We start from the raw sequence: 20,747 nt of genomic DNA on the forward strand, positions 1-20,747 counted from the left end.
TGCCCATTTTCTTTGAAAGATCACACCACTTACTGTTTCGGTATATGTTAAACTTAACATACTCTTGTCTATATTTTAACTTTATCAAATATTTAACCCATGAATAATCTACACACATCTTTTATGGCAGGGATTGTCCCAGTATGGCATGGACTCCTTTTCTATGGCTGACTCTTCAATCCCTTGACAATTAGGTGTCCAAAATTTAGCTGGGCAGCCAAGAATTCCTGAAACTGTGCTTGAATACTAAACCCCTGTGTTAATAAAAAATCCCAATTACTATGTGGACCTCTCCAGTCTCCAATTTTACAGATTGGCTCCTCTGTTAAATACATGTTACCTGGGTTCATACCATGTTTAGGCCCTATGTTGCTGGTATATGTCAGTATACTGGCAAAAGATGCAGTATGCCAATGTATACTGTGGTTTACTTACGATTTGCCTATTTACGCTAATCAACTGAATGTAGTCTACTAGTAGCTATATTTGGCCAATTTCTCAAACTTATATTATACTTTTAATTGCCTGACTCTTTTATTATCCTGTAGTTACATATTTTAGAAAGAAGGGCATACATATTTTAAAGGGGTTATCCAGCGCTGCAGAAACATGGCCACTTTTGCCCCATTCTTGTCTCCAGGTCAGGTGTGGTTTGCAATTAAGCTCCATTTAATTCAATGGAACTGAGTTTCAGACCCCACCATAACTGGAGACAAGAGTGGTGCAAAAGTAGCCATGTTTCTGTAGCACTGGATAACCCCTTTAAGCTTGCTGTTACTGGGACCAGTTTGTGACCATATATGACCCTGGCAGCTTAAAGGGGTTGGCCACTTTATAGTAAAATAGTTCAGTTTACAGTATTAGTAAGTGTACTCACTGTTTATACCAGGGATGGGGAGAACGTTTGGCCCTCCAGGTGTTGCAAAACTAAAATTCCCATCATGCCTGGACAGCTGAAGCTGAGCTTCGGCTGTCCAGGCATGATGGGAATTGTACTGTCCTGCTCTGTTTTGTTTTGTACTGTCCTGCTCTGTTTTGTTTCTGCCCATAAGATGGTTAACATGGAGGAGCATGTGACCATTCCACGCCCCCTGTGTCCTCCATAGACAGGCTTAGTGGTGGACACAGGGGGCAGGGCATGGTCACATGCTCCTCCATGTCGGCCATTTTATGGACAGAATAACCACAGCCTGGAGGAGGAGAGTCTGATTTTAGCAGGTACACAGTGAGCTGCTGTTAGCAAGTAATTTGAGTACAGTTACTAATACTGTACACTGAACTATTTTACTATAAAGTGGCCAACTCCTTTAAGCTCTGTTCACACTGTTTGATATTTATACCTTACATATATGCATCTAACGGAGGTCTCTCTTAGTCTCTCTCAAATGACGACTTGCACGCTAGGTATGAGATTTGATACAATTTAGTACATTCTATTTTTGTCCAAGCTTAGGCTGTTTCAGTGTTCATTCATGGCTTCTAATTTGTAAAATCTTATCTGTTGCTTTCTTATTACTGCTTCTTGACCATTTTAGTTAGCATGAACCATCTATAATGGCTTTGTTCAAGTATACAAGCGGCTTGCAGGAAGTTGTAGCGTTTTCAGGTGCACTAATTGGAACTGTCCGCTATTGTTTTTCAGAGACTGCAGGAATTGTTTTAGTCTTTTTAATCAGTCTTCTACTATCCACCCTAATATAAAGATGCCATTTAGAAATCACAGAAAGAACATTACTTTTGGTGTTAAGTGCTTTACAATGATAACTGAAGACACACTTTAAAAGCAGAATTTAATTATGTTGAAAGCTATAACTGAAGCATGAAAATCAAAATCTTTCCTAAATATTTGGATCAAGAATTATCACGATTATTTTTCTAAATGTGTCAGTACATGTCCCCCTGTATTAGAACTGATGTAAAGAAAGACATCTACAAGACATCTGTTAATACGCAAGGCATCTTGGGTAAGACAGTGGATGTAATGTGTCACCTCTTCAACCTCACAAACATGATTTTGGGGAGTGTTTGGCAAGTAAACATTGCTCTACATGGTCTTGGCAATGCACAGTCGTAAAGGAGGGGAGAAAACTCCTTCTTCACGCCAAGATAACCACAATATGTATATTCAAGTTCTCCACTTTCAGTGTCCTGTGCAGCTGGAACATTACTCCAGAAAAAAAGTTTTTTGTTTTTTTTTCAAATCACCTGGAGACAAAAAGGGCCAGAGATTTGTGATTTACATTTGTAAAGAATGTCAACTCTTCCAGGACTTATCAGCTGCTGTATGTCCTGCAGAAAGTGGTGTATTCTTTCCATTTTGGAGAGCAGGAGAGGATTTTCCTGTGTAGTGAGCTTCAGAATATGGGAGCACAGAGGAGAAATGCTTGTGTGAGCAGCACATAAGACAAGAGTACAAATAGAGATCTTGTGAGATTGGGTAGCCAGTAAAAGGACTAGCAGAGGCAGAATAAAAGCAAGATGGATTACTCTGGAAGCAAAGATGTACTAGAGGGGTATAAGAGTGTCAGAGAGGAGGATGTTGCAGCAGTCTTAATGGGAGATAATGTGGGCATCCGACAAATAAGCAATAAGCAGAGAAAAACAGCTCAGCAGAGTTATTATTAGGGATTATATTCTATTTTAGAGTGCACAAATAGAAATGTAGAGCATTAGCCATATACCACAGTTTTTGCCTTTTGCTTTGTGTAACACTATATCTACTTCCCTGATATAGGCCTATGATTTATTACAATACTATATAATCTTATGCCAACTCTTCTATAATTTCTGGCCAGGTCTTTAAAGAACTTCTGTTCCCTAAGGACATTTAATGCCTTCTAACAATACATATGTGTATGTACACGGAGGAACTCCAGCTTGCAGCAATTCAGGTGCTTAGAAAAGCCTCTTTGACACTTTTCACAGGAAAACAAGAGCAATAGTGTTGCGTGGATCAGTCAGAGTGTTCAGGTTCAGCAACCATCTCCAAACCTGAACGTTCAGCGCTTGATTCCCCTTAGAAGCAGAAGTTGGATGCCGCACTAGGGAGTCCTGGAAAACATGGACACAGCCACAGGCTGGATGCCCTGTGCTAGGAGAGGATTTGTACCAGTACACTGCTTTAGATGAAATGTGGAGAAGAAGGATTACTGTTGGACTGGGCATGCAATAGTGGCAGCACCGCAGGCAAAGGGTTACTGTAAGCCCTGCTGCTGCTGTTACTAAAGGGAAGCCTATACCTTTCATGAGGCTTACAGTTTAGGGCTGCGTTCACACTACGTATATTTCAGTCAGTATATTTCAGTCAGTATTGCAACCAAAACCAGGAGTGGATTAAAAACACAGAAAGGCTCTGTTCACACAATGTTGAAATTGAGTGGATGGCCGCCATATAACAGTAAATAACTGCCATTATTTCAATATAACAGCCGTTGTTCTAAAATAACAGCACATATTTGCCAATAAATGGCGGCCATCCACTCAATTTCAACATTGTGTGAACAGAGCGTTTCTGTGTTTTTAATCCACTCCTGGTTTTGGTTGCAATACTGACTGAAATATACTGACTGAAATATACATATACTGACTGAAATATACGTAGTGTGAACGCAGCCTTAAGGAACATAGCCTGGACTCTTTCGCTCTGTTTCCCCTTTCTCCAGCACAGGGCACTCCCCTCCCTCATGTCCTGTAGTCTGTCTCGCTCAGGATTTTACTAAAGACGGATATTCCCTGGTTACAGGCAGCAAACAGCTGGGAAGTAAGACACCTAGTGGCCAAGACTTTAGACATGGTTTTTGGAATCACATAGGCATAATTTAAACCTAACTATGGTTTTCAGAAAGATGTAATAATGGGAGCCACAAACACAGATTAAATTTTTTTTTAGCTTCGTAGTGGATGGTAGGGGGTGTCCATTTATTGTAGTGTTCTAAATAAAACCAAGCTTTGTAGTACAGTACAGTCTATGAAGGATGTGCAGATGTTACAGGATGACTTAGACACACTGAGTGTTTGGGCGTCCACTTGGCAAATGAGGTTCAATGTGGATAAATGTAAAGTTATGCACCTGGGTACTAATAACCCGCATGCATCATATGTCCTGGCGGGAGTTACTCTGGGAGAGTCGCTGATAGAGAAGGATCTGGGTGTACTTGTAGATAATAGACTACAGAATAGCACACAAATGTCAGTCAGCGGCTTCTAAGGCCAGCAGGATATTGTCATGCATTAAAACAGGCATGGACTCTCGGGACAGGGATATAATATTACCGCTTTATAAAGCTTTGGTGCGGCCTCATCTGGAGTATGCTGTCCAGTTTTGAAACCCAATTCATAGAAAGGATGTTCTAGAGCTGGAGAGGGTACAAAGACGGGCAACTAAACTAATAAGGGGAATGGAACATCTTAGTTATGAGGAGAGATTAAAAGAATTACATTTGTTTAGTCTGGAGAAGAGACGTTTAAGGGGAGATATGATTAATTTATTTAAATATATAAATGAACCCTACAAGAAATATGGGGAAAAGATGTTCCAGGTAAAACCCCCTCAAAGGACAAGGGGGTACTGCCTCCGCCTGGAGAAAAAAAGGTTCAATCTCCGGAGTCGACAAGTCTACTTTACCATGAGAACTGTGAATCTGTGAAAGAGTCTACCACAGGATTTGATCACAACAAAAGGCTTCAAAGTTCTTAGACCAAAACAACATAAATGCATATGTATAGAACCTATCATCATCCTCCCCCCTTTCCTCCATCCATTCCCTACTTGGTTGAACTTGGTGGATATGTGTCTTTTTTCAATCGTATAAACTATGTAAAAACTTACATTTATTTCAATATCATAGCCACTACAGTAGACCAAGTGTACCATTGCATGTAGTGCATAAAGTACATTTCATGACAGGCTAAATAGTAGTAATAATTACCGTTTTGATGGCACTGCAGTCTTTTTCACAAGGTTTTTTATCTTCTCTGCTGAGGTAGAATATGTAATCTTTTCCAATAAAAGAAAGTCTTCTTCATGAAAGTCATCTGAATTAACATTGCTCAGTATCTAAAATCAAAAACAAGAAAGAAGCAGAATAACTGGCCAAGAACCATTAGTGAAGCACTTAGGACGTAGGACTGCTCAATACTTGTTAAGGATAATAGCAAAGAATAATTGAATGCATCCAAAAAACATGGCCAATTTTTGTTTGGGCTTAGGACAAAAAAAGTCCTCTATAAGAATGAGCATATACATTTTTCTCATAGATTCCCCACTGAATAGGGCTAATCCTTCTGTGGATCTGCTGGCACATCTGTGTCAGCCTCAGATTGCTACTGCAGATCCTCTTGTAAATACTCGCCGGATTAACTATAAAGCACCCTGCATTATTCATGACAGGATGTATAACTCATACAATCTTAAGTTATCTAATGTCAATGTATGTGTAGAATCAGGTTGCAGGTAAAAGAACAGATGTTCAGTATTTTCTACTAGAATATTTGGATATAGTGATAATAGAACAGATAGATGTATAACTATGGAGCTTGATCTATGCCTAATTACCTAATTAACTATAAGAATCTTACCATAAATTACACTCTAGAGAACATCCTCATCTAAAAATAATTTTGCTGTACTAGTGTGTTCTTTATCTCTCGCAGTTGTTTGCCAATTTCTCTGCCTGTTGTTATGGTACGTGATACCATGAGGGCAGACCTGAAAATAGGACACATTAGCAGTATATGCTGATTTCACCTAAAATTTTCCAGTTTTGTAAACATATCCCAGTATTGCCACTTACAAATATGGCAGATGATGTTGAGGCACACTGAATCGAGATAGTGAAGTCTCCTATTAACTATATATGCCTTATCTTATGGATTTTTATTCTATTGATAAGTGCTAGTGGTATTGTTTCACCTTAGTGTTGATGCCAAGTGGTAATGCTAAGGGCATAATAGTATCTAGAGCTGTTGATTTATGCAGTAAAATAGCTAGTTGTAACAAAGGAAATAGAGACCTATAACTGTTAGGTGCATAGGTGCATGGAAGATGAACTAATAAATAGACCCTCAATTGTACAAAAATTTACAAAGTGTTGGTTATAAAGTTTAGATTTAGATACAACTAAGTTCTTATGGCTTTGGTAATAATGGAGGTGATTGAAAATGATTGAGCATCAAGTATTACTTTGAACACAGGTGGAGATTTAGTAATGCTACGTTTACACGGAACGATAATTCTCCCGATCGTACGATTAACGACGTCAAAGTATCAATGTGTTTTTCATAACGATCAGCGTTTAGACGGTACGATATATCGTACGAAAAATTCGTTTTGCGATCATTTTGCGATCGCTTAAGCCCATCTCACACATAGGGTAAATCGGTGAACGACTGTTTACACGGAACGATCTGCGAATTTTTTGTGAACGATCAACGACGATTTAAGAACTTGTTGAAAGATCAAAATTAACAATTTATCGCTTGTCGCTTGATCGTTCACAGCGTTTACACGTACGATTATTGTTCGAATTGATCGTTATCGTGCAAATTCGCACGATAATTGTTCCGTGTAAACTCAGCATAAGCACAATGAATTATAGTGGAGCACATGACATGCGTCAAATGTATTGTTTGTGGAAGACATTTACACTTTTTGTACCGTCCTTGACGATTTTAAAAAAGTGTCTAGACTAAGGGCCCTATTCCATGGGCCGAGCAATGATGTAAACAAGCGCCGATCTGCTAGATTGGTGCTCGTTTACTGGGCCTATTCCACGGCCCCGGTGATCGTTAAGCGAGCAATACATTACCTGTCAGGGTTTCTCCTGCGATCCGTCTTCCTTCCCGGATCCCGCGGCGTAGCATCAGCTTCAGTGCGGCCTGACTGCGCTGTCAGACCGCTCAGCCAATCGCTGGCCGCGGCAGTCCTGGCCTGTGATTGGCTGAGCGGTCTGACTGCTCAGTCAGGCCGCTCCGGAGCTGCTGATGCTGCGAGCGGGACCCAGGGAGGAAGACGGAGCGCAGGAGAAGCCTGGACAGGTAATGTATGCTGCTGCTTCTCAAATCGTCGGTCACCTGCCGCGCACCGCTATTCCACCGTAGCGATGCGCGGTGGGTGACAGATGATTTTAGGTCTGGCCCTAAATAAACGATCATCGGTTAATCATTTTCTCTATTCCACCGAGCGATAATCGGCCAAATGGGGCCGATTCGGCCAATTATCGCTCCCGTGGAATAGGCCCCTAAGAGTCGGAAATATGTCAAATGTATAAACTTGTGTAGCCAGTATAATGAATCAATATCCGATGTCGTGTGGATGGAAAGAAACATAGCAAGCATTTTCTGCAACTTTAACCCCTTAACAACCACGGTTGTATATTCACACCCTGCGGTTTGTAAGGGAGTTCAGAGTGGGGCCGCGCGGCAACCGCGCTCTGAACCGCCGCGGTCCCGGGTGCCGCATGTAGCCCGGAACCGCGGCTAATAGCGGGCACGGTCCGATCAAAGTTGACAGCTGCATCAGATTAACTTCCGGAGCAGTTCCCTGGTGTCTAGTGGGTGGATCGTTGTCCCAGAGGAGCGATCGACACATCCTACTCCGTTCGGGGTCTGCGCCGTAATGGTGCTGATCTCGACTCGGCACTCGGTTGCTTTCGGCTGCAGCAGCCGGAAGCAATCGAGTGCCTATTTAATCGGTCTATGCTGTGTATCTATACAGCATAGATCGTAATGAGAGATCAGTGTGCTTATACTAGAAGTCCCCCAGGGGGGCTTCTAGTATAAGTGTATATAAAAAAAAAAAAAAGTGTCATTAATAGAGTCGAGCGAACCTCGAGCATGCTCGAGTCGATCCGAACTCGAACTTTCGGCATTTGATTAGCGGTGGCTCCTGAACTTGGATAAAGCCCTAAGGCTATGTGGAAATCATGGATATAGTCATTGGCTGTATCCATGTTTTCCAGACAACTTTAGAGCTTTATCCAAGTTCAGCAGCTCCAGCTAATCAAATACCGAACGTTCGGGTTCGGATCGACTCGAACCTGGTTTGCTCATCTCTAGTCATTAATAATAAAAAGCCCCCTCCCCTAATAAAAGTCTGAATCACCCCCCTTTTTCCCATGTTATAAATAAAAATAAATAAACAAACAAACATGTTTGGTGTTGCTGTGTGCGTAATCGACCGAACTATTTATCATATTCCTGATCTCGCACGATAAACGGCGCAAGCTAAAATCCCAAAGTGCAAAATTGCGCATTTTCAGTCGCATCAAATCCAGAAAAAAATTTAATAAAAAGAGATCAAAAAGTTGCATATGCGCAATCAATGACACCTCACACAGCCCCATAGACCAAAGCATAAAAGCGCTATAAGCCTGGGAATGGAGCGATTTTAAGGAACATATTTTTGTTAACAATGGTTTCAATTTTTTACAAGCCATCACATACAAGAAAAGTTATACATGTTACATATCGTTGTAATCGTAACGACTTGAGGAACATATATAACAAGTCAGTTTTACCCCAGGGCGAATGGCGTAAAAACAAATACCTCCCAAATAAACAAAATGCGTTTTTTTTTTTTTTTTTCAATTTCACCACACATTTATTTTTTTCCTGCTTTTGCAGTGTACTTTATGAAAAAATTCAGCCTGTCATTGCGAAGTACAATCAGAGGAGCAATAAATAAGGGCTCATGTGGGTTTCTATGTGAAAAATTGCAGTGCTACGGCCTTTTAAGCACAAGGAGAAAAAAAACGAAAACGCAAAAAACTAAATTGGCCCGGTCCTTAAGGGGTTAAACTAGCAGGAGTGCTATGGGACATAAAGGCTGCAGGGTACCACTTATACTTTCTTTTCTATACCATGCAAAAACTTTTTCCTTCTCTTTATGACAGAGTATCTTGTATTTTGAACTTCCATACTTTTCAAAAAGTATGCTTTTTAAAAAATTTTTTTTACACTAGTGTACATTACTGTACACTAGTGTACACTAAGCAGTGATCTTTTGATCACTGTTACAATACAATGCACTACTACTGTGGTGCAGTGTATTGCCTTAATCAGCAATGAGTTGACAGGCAATCTACGCAGCCATGCCTCTGGCTAGGGGCTTCACACTGGCAACCGTGGGGCCCTTCAGAAGGCCCCCGGGTTTGCCATGACGCCGATGGGGGGCCCAGACCTCAGCGTGAGACTTCTGATGAGGTGAGTACACTAATGCGCCTGACCGGAACCATTTACATGCCGCTGTCATGACTTGACAGCGGCATATAATGGGTTAAAACTACCCCAAATGGTAAATTACCGCTCCAGTTAGTTGTAGCAGGAGATCAACTGTCATACTGACAGCTGATCTCCTGCGGTATCGGAGCTCCTGGGCCAGTAGCATTTATTCTGTCCTCATCATAAAAAGACAAAGGGGACAGAATAAAGCCCAGTAGTGACCGCCGTAAAAAGCTGATATGGCGGTCACTAAGGGGTTAAGCTAATGATAATTATGACCAGCCATAATTGATTACGATTGATTTTTTTTTACACTGTGTATGTGTATGCTGCTATTGTACAGACAAAAAAATGCACTGTAAATTAAATTATTAGGGTATTTGTCCATACAATTTTTACAGGTGAAATACAATATCTGCTGTATCAAATAATCATGAGGTTCTATCCATACCGCCCACTACTGGTGTATTTCAGCCAGATTAAAAGTCCTGAAGCATTTTATGCCAGTTCACAGGGGCTTATATAGGATTTTGCGACCTAATGTAAAAAAACTAAAATTTCCTTGCCTATTTCACATTTTGACTATATGACAAAGAATTATTTCTGCAACCATACACATTTCTTGCAGCTGCCTTGGGTATTCTGCAGATAAAATATAAAATGTGTAGTTGGTAAAGTGTGAACCTATGCAAGCTCATGTCTGCTGCATTATAGACTGCATAAGCCGGTGGCGAGAAATCATTTCCAATATAGCACAATAAATAAAAATAAACTGTTTTAACTCGCTGTAGGACTAATGCCAAAGGAATTTAAAACAAGTTGGAAAAAAAGTAAAAAAAAAATGAAAATGCAAATTTCAATATCTCTGTGATAATGTGAAAATAAAATGCATTAAATTTACTCGAAGCGTTAAACTATCCATTAAAGACTTATATAATTATCTTCAAAGCACAGTGTAATAATTGCCTGTAAGCTTTTATTTACGGTTAAATGGCATGCACAGCCGCGCAAGATAGCCCATAAACCACAGCACTTAACTCTCTTTAACTGCATATACTTATGATTAGGCCATATTTCTTTCAATACTACAAACATGATCACTTTCACTCTATCCATTGATTAAATGCAGCTAGAGAAAGGACACTGCATTAAAAATACACATTGACATTGCTGTGTGCACTCACAGCAGTGTTGTATTTTTCTTGCAGCATACAGGCATTATAAAAGTGACAGCATCGATAACTACTGTAGGTGCTAAATATAATGAAAGGCATAAAAAACATCAGTGATGAAGGGAGAAAACACAAGAATGATCAGAGTCAGTCTTTATTATACAAAGTGAAATTCTGTGATAATCAATTATATGTCAGGATACTACGGCTCTTATGTCTTTTATACATAAGATGAAATATTTGCATTTTATCCACATATCCTCATTGCCTCTCTAGTCCTTAGGTAGACAACTGGAAGACCAAGATGTACAGATAAATTCTCTAAAGGTACCCATTCACATTGGATAAAAGTTGAAAAAAAGGGATGATTTCAACCAAAATCATTGTCCATCAAATAAAACTTAAAGGGGTATTCCACTAAAGAGCTAAAAAATTAAATGCTCCCAAACTTAGCTTGCCTTACTTGCCAAGACCCCCTGAGTAATTTGAGACATGTTCTATCTTTCTAGATGCCACTGTCCCTGAGCTACATGTTTTTCTAAAAGCCAGTCCATATGCAAGATGGCGCCAGCCAGGAAACTCCATTTCCCAGCGTGCATTGCATCTCAGAACCAACTGCCAAGTACCTGCCCGTCACTGGCTCAATATGCTTCTGTTTTAGGCCCCGTTTCCACTGAGCAAAGGTAGCGGAAATGAACACGTTCATTCTTCAGCGCGTACAGAGCAGGAGCGCGCGCCTCCCATAGACTCCCATTGTGAGCGGGAGGCTAACGGCATTCCGCGGCGGACAATTCCGTCGTGGAATTCCGCTACCTTTGCTCAGTGGGAACGGGGCCTTATGCTGTAAACAAAATACTTTATCTATCAATCTGTTAGCCACGGCCACTCTGAAGTTTAGCAGGCTCTATTGTAGTGCAGTTTAATAGGATTTATACAGGTATATTAAATACATTAAACTCCAACAGAAATAAACATCAGTGGTGACCATGATGCAATGCTTTCTAGCCCCCACACAGTCTGGCTTCTTCTCACAGGGGGGATAAGTTAATCCATCTGATTTCCAATGGGCTGAATTTTCTTCCCTTGTGGCAAATCCAGCTCCTGCGCTGTGATCTCTGGCTGCTGTTTCCACATATATCTGTCTTTCTCTGCCACTATTTCTACTTCACAACACACAGATGAGCTTCATTTTACCTCACAAAACACTTACTGGACTCCCTTCCTGATTGCTGTTAACTCCCTCGCTGCTTGACAGCTGGCAATGTTGTGTGCTTGCACTTCTGGTACTCTCTAACTGCCAGACAGAGGGGATTAATTAACCCTTGACAGTGACAGACAAGCTTACCCTGGGCCACATATCCATCTACAAAGATAGATTAGAAAGAAAGAGAGATGAAACCGTTTCATCAACCCTAAACAGCTCAGGAGTCTGTCACTGTTCTGTTGTTTCCCTGCCCCTTGGCCAGGTGCTCACTTATTGGTGGGATGTCAGTGATGGGTGGGGTTAGAGATGAGGTGTTACAGCTTGCCTGGCAACAGAAGAGACCAAGTTCATGTGACTTTGGTCTCAGAAGGGAGGGAAGGACAGAGGAGTGGAGACCATATGTAGACCAGGCCGGGAGGATTTTCAGCAGCTTCAGGGTATTAATCAGAATGTGCTGCAGACAAATGATCCAATTTATTTAATAGTAACCTATTACAAAAAAAATAGCTTATGGGTGTGGATTGAACAGGATTAAATTTTATTAAGTGGAGTACCTTTTTAACAACCACTGCTTTGGCTTACTGATGGCAAACTGTTATTGTCTGTAAACAATTTGGCCATGTCTAAAATTAGAATTCAAATTCAAATTAAATTAATTACAATTAAAATAGTCGAAGAAAAGATCTTTTGTTCAGGAAAGAACTATTACCCACAAATGATCATTAGGGAAATAGAATTCTCAAAACATTCTCAGAAATATCATCCATTTTTCCACCCAATGTCATTCATTACAGGTTAAACAACTGTACCAGCCAATACAGACTAAGGCAATGGCAGCAGATATTACGAAATCCGTTGCGATTCCCAACAGTTTCCATAGGTTTACATACTCGCAGCAGAATTTTCACTGCACTGCCAGTATGTAAACACCGCCCCCCTTAACCCACTGCAGCCCAGTGAATACTTTACTGGTTGGCGCTCTGGCTTGCTTCTGGGGCTCTTGGCTCCCTGATGTCCCACTCAGCCAATCAGTAGCTGCGGCGGGACAGCACATCGGTTATTAATATGCAAAAAAGACTATTAAACATCTTGAAGTGATTGGAACCTTAGTACAGTTTGTTGCCTAAACAGGTTCCACAGGGTGAAGTAAGAGGTTTATGGAGTCTATGGTCAAGTACTGTTTAATACAAATTTGCATTAAATGTTTACATGATTACACAATAAATCGCATGACAATATTTGAATAAAAGGGGCCCCAGTGGAGGAGCCCATTGCAATTGACTCTGAGTACCTGTGAGACCTAGATACAAGGAGCTGACCAAAGTTGACAATCCTTTTAAATGCAAGATAAATTATAGGATATTATTTAGTTGAATGTTCTTTAAAAGCAATTCTCATAGGTGAACACTAATAGGAAAACCCACCAAGTAATAGGTTCTATTATAACAATTTCTTCATAAAGTTTCTCTGTAGTTAATCTTACCCTTCCATTACTAATCACAGCCATCTGCCCAGGCAATAGTTTGAGAACTTCACGACAATATAATTCCTGAGTGCGAAGTATGTCTACTCCCATGGTATTATACTTCTTTTCAAAAGCATCATCGTCCATTTGCTGAAGAAACGAGAAGATAAATGAATTTGTTGGTTAAATCTCAAAGCGTAAAACATTCACTGAAAATGATACCCCCTAGAACAAATGTAAATAATATCTGACATTGTTTAACCTTTGACAATTTGTTACTACTTTTTTTTATATAGTGTGCGATTGGGGGTAATGAGCCAACAAAGTGTATTCGCCCATGGAATGTTTCTCAGTGTGTTTCTAGAACATTGTGTTTTCCACATGCAATATGCAGCATGCTGTGACTTTTTTTTTAATTTGTTTTAAGTCAAGCACGTAAAAAAAAAATATATATATATATGGTGTCATTCCAAAAGGATGAAATTAGGATGGATGTGGGATAGATTTTTGTGTTCTAAAATTACTTTAGTTTGGTTAAAGGGAACCAATCACACTAAAATTGGCCATAAAGCTAAGGAAACATGCTGGTAGATCAGCCAGCACGCTTCCTAAACATCCCCCTGTACCCTCCGTACCCTGTACATACAGCCCGCAAATTTAGTTTAACAGTCTCCCGCGCTCTATGCAAATTACCATCTAAGTAGTCACGGTGGGCGGGTGGCTGGTCATGTAGTCATGGTGGGTGGCTTCTTCAAGAAGTGCGGTTCAGGGAAGAAAAAGAGTGCTGCACCTCACACCTATGGCTGATACTAGTACCTCTCGGCTGCATAAAAAAAACATCAGAATTCTGTATGTGAATTGTGGTGACGTCATTAGGGGGCCAGCATTGCACGTCTGCCATGCCGACGTCTTTACTAAGCTGCGCATGCGCAGTACAGTGGGTGAAGCCGCTTTTGTACTACGCCGCGCAGACGCAGCACAGCAGCGTCTTTTCTGGCTGCACTGCGCATTAGTAACGACGTCGGCGTGGCTCCGTGACTTAGATGGTAATTTGCATAGAGCGCGGGAGACTGTTAAACTAAATTTGCGGGCTGTATGTACAGGGGACGGAGGGTACAGGGGGATGTTTAGGAAGCGTGCTGGCTGATCTACCAGCACGTTTCCTTAGCTTTATGGCCTTAGCTTTATGTTTCCTTAGCTTTCCCTTTAATCTTAAAACTAAACATTTTAAAATGAGAGACAGTGAAATATTTCACAGCTTATCCATGTGTTATACCTAATTATGCCGATTGTTTTGTACTTATTTTAGTTCTTAGTGAAAAATAATTTACAAGTAATAATAAACAATATTGACTCTGACCTTCTTCAGGTCCTTCTTCAGGTTCTTACATAAAAGGGGTGATACATTTAACAGACTAATTGGTACACTGGTGCCAAAAATACAGGTCACAGTTCCAGCATTTTGGGAAGACAATGTGGTTACCATATATATAAATGAAGCTGGGCTATAGCTAAAGGGGTATACTCATGCAAAGATGTTATCTGTACAGCCATATATCAGGAGGAGAAACTGACAGGTTATTGGATTCTTATTAAGTAGCGGCACCAGTAAACTGTGAATTAGACTGACCGGTAATTTGTTTTCTAGATGTCTCCATAACACACCTGAGAGTATTTTCTGCTCATAGGCACAAGAAAAAAAAAAGGTTAAAACACCCAAACATTCCTCTAGTCACTGAGAAAGAAGGATAATAAAGTGAAATAAATAAACCCCTATACTAATTTTAAGATGGGGAAGCCTGGGTTTTGGCATAGAGAACTAAGACGGAAAGTCTATTTAGGGGGGGACAACAGCACTAAGTCCTTTATGTCTGAAGGCCATATATTGATTAGCCATCACATCAAGTCTGCAATGCTTAGTATTTCATTTTTTTCCAAGGAGCAGCCCTGAAAATCTGCTTAAACAAGGCAAAGGAAGTAAAGACCACATAGGTACAATATGCCCTAAGATCTTTAATGATACAGACGAAGGTTAAAAGGTTTTAAGTGTTTGTTTTCTATCCTTTCTAAAAAGTTTTTTAAATATAGCAAAACAAAGCTAATTTTCACCTAGACAAATGATAAGCAACAGTGTTTAATGTCTGTTAATGCAACATCAGGAAAAGAACTGTCTTAGGAGGGGATAACAGATCATTACTTCAAGTGCACTTATTTTGAGCCACCTATATTTAATGCTGCACTATAAAAACAGTGACTTTGATAGCATACACTTTTATCTAAACGATCCTTTAACATCACTGAAAGGAGATGTATCATTGAATTAAATTCCAAAATAATATGTTCCAGTTTTAATCTATATGTAAATTCTATAAATGACTTTGTGTCCAAGTTTTGATTGGCAAGAAGAAGTCCTTCAGAACCTTGATTAGCATTTGTATTGAGAAAGGGTCAGGGACCAGACGCAATGCAGAATACACAATTTTTGTCTACTCATTCATGAAGTAATCTAGCTACTCATTTGTGAAATCAATTCCATACTTAGACTGTACAGCTCAAATTTTACTTATCTTAAAAGCAATAAACTTATATTGCTATGAGCACTTCTTAATACGTTAGCATATTACATTCAACAAAAACTAATATGTGCACAAATGAAAACAGGGTTATGTATTAATGCAGAAAACCCACTCTCGCCTACTTTTCCCTCATAAGCAATACAAAACAAGTGGCATGTTGGGTAAAATATTAACATGGATATTTTAAACAGCACATAGATACATCTGCAATCTTAGTGATTTGTTCCGGTCTTACATGGCACTACAGAAACAGTCCTTAATCCAGTGGAACAACTGGATTACCTTTTAGTGTCTGATTTTTCAAATCCTATTAGTTTTAATAAAAAAAGTGTATTCCCATCTTTAAAAAGTATTCCCTATATACAGGATAAAAGATAATAAACTGATTGGAGCAGTGCCAGTAGATTTTAGAAAAAAAGAAAATTGTTCCCCCAATATATAGACTGCACCATGCTTGAACAGCCAGTTTTCCACTTTATGTATATTGTTTTACATTGAGGGCGGTGCAGAACTTGAAGGGGAGGGGCGAGTCTTCTGACCCCACATATGTTATAACATGGACCAGAGAGAGAGTCACACAAGGGATTGTATATTGTATACAAATGGATGCAGGTAGTAAATGGTGGACTAGAGCAATGATTGTAATAAAGACAGATTTGCCCATTTATTCTTTTTATACTTATTTCCACCTTTGAGAAATGTGATGATGACATGTGGGACCATGTGAGATGGCACACACCTTTTTTTTTACTAAAACCCATAAAGCAGAAAAAGTACTTGAGTGCATAACACATATTTCGCAAATGTTTAAAGTACAAGATATAAAATCAAAATGTTTTATTCTTATTTCCTAAGGGAGAGAAGAATAGAACTGCTGGGTTTTATTGAATTGCAAGTATTTCTGCAGCTAAAGTATACTCAAAAAGAATTCACAGAGTAATAAATACATGCTTACCGAAACCAGGAACTCTTTGATTTTCCGCCCTTTTATAAGTGCATCCATGGTTTCTTCTTTTGAGAGCTTTGACAGGAACATCAGCATGTTATGGCTTTTCTGGGTAAGCAAAGCAGCCCAAATGGCACGGGATATCAATGTGTTTTCTTCAATCATTTTGGAGGTGGGATTATTTATGATTCCAAGTCGAGCAATGCCACTTTTTTTCTGACATGAGAAAAAAAACCATTTAGATAAAATTAGAACATTGTTATAAGCAAAATGTTATTAATGTGCACCATCATAACAATTACATAATTAGTCTTATGTACACTGTAGCAAAGCAGATACACAACGGCAACTCACCCAGGTGGAGCGGAAAGGATGCTTTATTGCAGGAAAAGAGCAGTATACAAACAGGTGCGTTACACAGATAGGAGCAACAAACGTTTTGCGTTTGCGCACTTCAACTGGCTCACATCTGGCTCACGTTAGTTGCTCCTATCTGTGGAACGCACCTGTTTGTATACTGCTCTTTTCCTGCAATAAAGCATCCTTTCCGCTCCACCTGGGTGAGTTGCCGTTGTGTATCTGCTTTGCTACAGTGTACATTGGACTTTTGCCTTTATCAACGAGCACCATCAGAGCGGCAACGTTGCATTTAGGAAGCTGTGCTGTTGGACTGCTGGTTGTCGTAGTGCCTGCTTTTCTTCTTATACTTCATTACACATTATTAGTCTTATATTTTACCTGTATGATAGATAAAGGAGTATTCTATGCAAGATGACTAGTCCAGGAATTTGATTAAGGCTATGTTCACACACCATCAACATGACAGACTTTTTTCAACATCATCAACAGCAAGTAAAAACCATCCAATTAAAATGTCTGTCATTTTCACAGTGTGTGAATATAGCCTCAAAATTACCTTTTAATGATACACACAAGCTAGTTATTTTTTCAAAAGTGAAAAAAATGTTCCAGCAAAAAAGTCCTTAAAAACACTTACTTTGTTGTAGAAAAAACTTCCATTAAAAAACAGCATAAGAACAGGTACATATATAAGGTAGACATGTTTCGACTGTTACCAGCCTTAATCACAGCTATTTTTTGTTCAATAAAAGTCATAGACAAGATAAATACCTCAAAAAACAAACTCCATCCATTAAAGGGGAACTCTGAATAGTGTCATAATGCAGACGTGAAAGGGGCGGAGAGGGGATAGGGAACAGGCAGGTAGAGGCAGGCCACTGTAGGAAAGGGGCTTGTCATTGACTCAAGGCCCAGAAAAGGACAGAGCATGCGTGAGAGGGGGGTGGGGCTGTGCAGTTGGACAATCAGGATGTTCTGAGCGTACACTGCAAAGACTACTGGGAGATGTAATCTGTAAGCAGTGCATGGAAAGGGGAACTGCAAGATAGATGGAGCAGGTTGAAAATTGCATCAGAGGATTGAGACTACTGTACAACCACATAAAGAGTGTCAAAGGGGTAACATAGGTGCATAGCTTGAATTTTTTTTTTTCTTATAAGGCTGCCCGGAGTTCCCCTTAAATATCCCAAATCCAATTCTCACAACTTTGAAACCTAACTATAACTATCACTGACAGAAGAACTTCTCTAAAACATCTAAGAGTCCAAATTCTCTAACTCATATTCTTCTCTTTATTGACATAATTTCCCCAAACTTTTCAAAAAACAAATTTGCCCTATTGGACAGCTGGAGTTCACTTCACTTTCCCTATTGGGAAATATCACAGCTGTGAGGATGACATTGTTGCCTGAAGTGCTATATTACTTTGAAACACGTCCAGTTGCTGTCCCTCTCTGGACTATTGCATGGGTTCGCAGACAACATAGACTTGCCAAAAACATAATGCTTGCTTCTAACCTGGGCAGCCTGGCTCTTACAGTTTTTTCTCTGCGACTACTGGGCAACACACCTCCAGCAAATACCAGTTTGTTCTGTCTTGATGGCTTACAAGAAGTAGATGAAGGTTGAAAAATTGCGGTTGCTGTAGATTCATCACAATGAATTTCTATGGTCCAGGAGAAGTGTGCAGCTATGTGTGATATCTATCTTGCTAAATAAGATGAGCCTCACAAACTTAAAATGGAGTATGTATTGTTAATCCCCTCACATCAGCAATCCGTATATATACGTTCCTACTGCACTTACCCTTTGCAGTAGGAATGTACATATTAGTTCCTGACTGAAGGGGCTGTAGATGTGTGCGGGACCGCTGCAGTGCGGACCCACACACATCAGTGTCAGGGGGGCCTAGCATAATGTGATCCCGCAGCTGCTTGTCATTAACCCCTTAAACACCACGATCTATAGAGATCACGGCATTTAAGGTACTCAGTGACAGGACAGGCATAAACTATAAGTTTACCTATATATATAAGGCATAACTATAGTTTATGCCTAGCTTGGCCTTACAGAAGAATCTGCAGATGCCCACTCACAGTAAAATACTGATGAACTCCATCCACAACCGAGCAAAAACAAGTCATACCAGTGGTACATGGATTTTCAATGTTTCTACGTCACTGTCTCGACTTACAGGAAATGCCTGCTCAGCCAATCACTGGCTACAGCGGGAGCCCGTGTCAGCAGTTGAATGGCTGAGCATGTCAAGACAGTAGTGGAGGAGGATTGGGCCCTTATAAAAAAAATAAACTATTTTTGGACAACCTCTACATTATAATATCAATATTACTTAAATGGTTGTTGACTAACAAAAAAAAAAAAAAAAGATTTTAGAAATTATTCTGTCTTCATTGTGTTAATGGTTGTATAATTGTCATGCTTATCATTATACATATAGGAGTGTTTTAAAGGCTGAAGTGACACTTTGCAAGCAATTAAAGACATGACTAATTACAATGAAGTAGTGTTTGGTGTGTTTGCAAGAAAGATTAATGCACTTCTTTCTAGAGTTAAAAAAAAAAAATTGCCTTTAACAAGTCGTGTTCTGCTTAACATATACAGTACTAAAAGAGAGAGCTCTCCTCGCAGTTAATCAAAGCTGACAGTGTCTAGAGCAAATAATGCCACAAAGTTTTAGCCCTGTGGTCAAGTCTAGATAATAACACTAAAGTTTAAAGGCACTGGTTGCCAGTGCTTATAATTTAGTGTGACAGACTGTTGCCATCGGGGTCATAACAAAGAATATATGTTACAGCGAACTTAGTATATTTTACAAAATAGCTGACAAAATGGCAGAAAGGTTATGCTGCAAAGTCTAATTCTGCCTTTGTCTTCGTAAAAGCCATCTTTCCGAGTTAGCTGTGACGTGTAGAAATCCTGACCTCACACAGCTTATTTAGGACAAATACTTGGCAGAAAACTTGCCTTTTACTTAATCTACCAGGTTATGGAGTGTGATAGCAGAAGAAAATGACAATCTATTCTGAATATATTAAGCCGCTGCTTTCCGAAAACAATTTCAGGTGCAATAAAAGAAGTGATCCATAAGCGCGTGAAGGCTTCCAAATAGAAACGCTTCCATAACATCAAGCACACACTATTAATGCTCCCAATCTTCTCCTTAATTCAAAATCATCACAACTGGGAATGTTAACTGTGTTTTAAAGAAAAACTGTGCAATATAAGAAGGGGATTCACAACAGCAGCACAGTCATTCTATTGTGAACCCCCATAAAACAAAGATCTGCTGCCTGAAGGTTACCTAGGGCTTTAAGTATAGTATGGGCAATAGTATGTAAGACCTCTGAGGCCTGACTGGGCACCAGCTGACTGCTGTGCTCTTTCATTTCTTAACTCATCTTGAACAGCTGGACATGCAGTGCATAGATATTTTCTATACATCTGTACACTGGGAGCTAAGAAGAAATGAAGGAGCAAATCACTCAATTGAGCGCTTCTGCATGTTGATTCTAGAGATTGGTGGAGATCTCAGCACCTGGACCCCCACCAATCAAAATGTCAGAACGTGCCAATAGGCAAAGGTGGTTCCCAGTCCCTCTGAGAGGACAAACGCTCAAATTAAGGAATGCTAATTTTTTAAGAAAGTTTATAGGTTTTAGGGAGCATTTTCACCGAAAACAAAAAACAGCCATAAAACAGGAAGCATAAAATTCCTTTACCTTTTGTTTTGTTGCAGTCTTGTGGTAAAATAAAATTAATCAAAATTGTCCCCATCAATTCGAAC

At 39.8% G+C, this 20,747-nt stretch overlaps 1 protein-coding gene across 1 annotated transcript in view; it reads right to left on the reverse strand.

The window, feature by feature from the left end:
• UGGT2 (UDP-glucose glycoprotein glucosyltransferase 2) overlaps positions 1–20,747 on the reverse strand; it is a 218,606-nt gene that overhangs the window by 79,628 nt on the left and 118,231 nt on the right. Inside the window, exons 21-23 of the mRNA XM_069970680.1 lie at positions 16,592–16,798; positions 13,079–13,210; positions 4,929–5,056 (exon numbers count right to left, since the gene is read on the reverse strand). Of these exons, the coding sequence (XP_069826781.1) occupies positions 4,929–5,056; positions 13,079–13,210; positions 16,592–16,798 (467 nt within the window). The remainder of the gene's footprint in view (positions 1–4,928; positions 5,057–13,078; positions 13,211–16,591; positions 16,799–20,747) is intronic.

Source organism: Dendropsophus ebraccatus, chromosome 5 (genome assembly GCF_027789765.1).
Source record: "Dendropsophus ebraccatus isolate aDenEbr1 chromosome 5, aDenEbr1.pat, whole genome shotgun sequence".
NCBI classification, from domain to species: domain Eukaryota; kingdom Metazoa; phylum Chordata; class Amphibia; order Anura; family Hylidae; genus Dendropsophus; species Dendropsophus ebraccatus.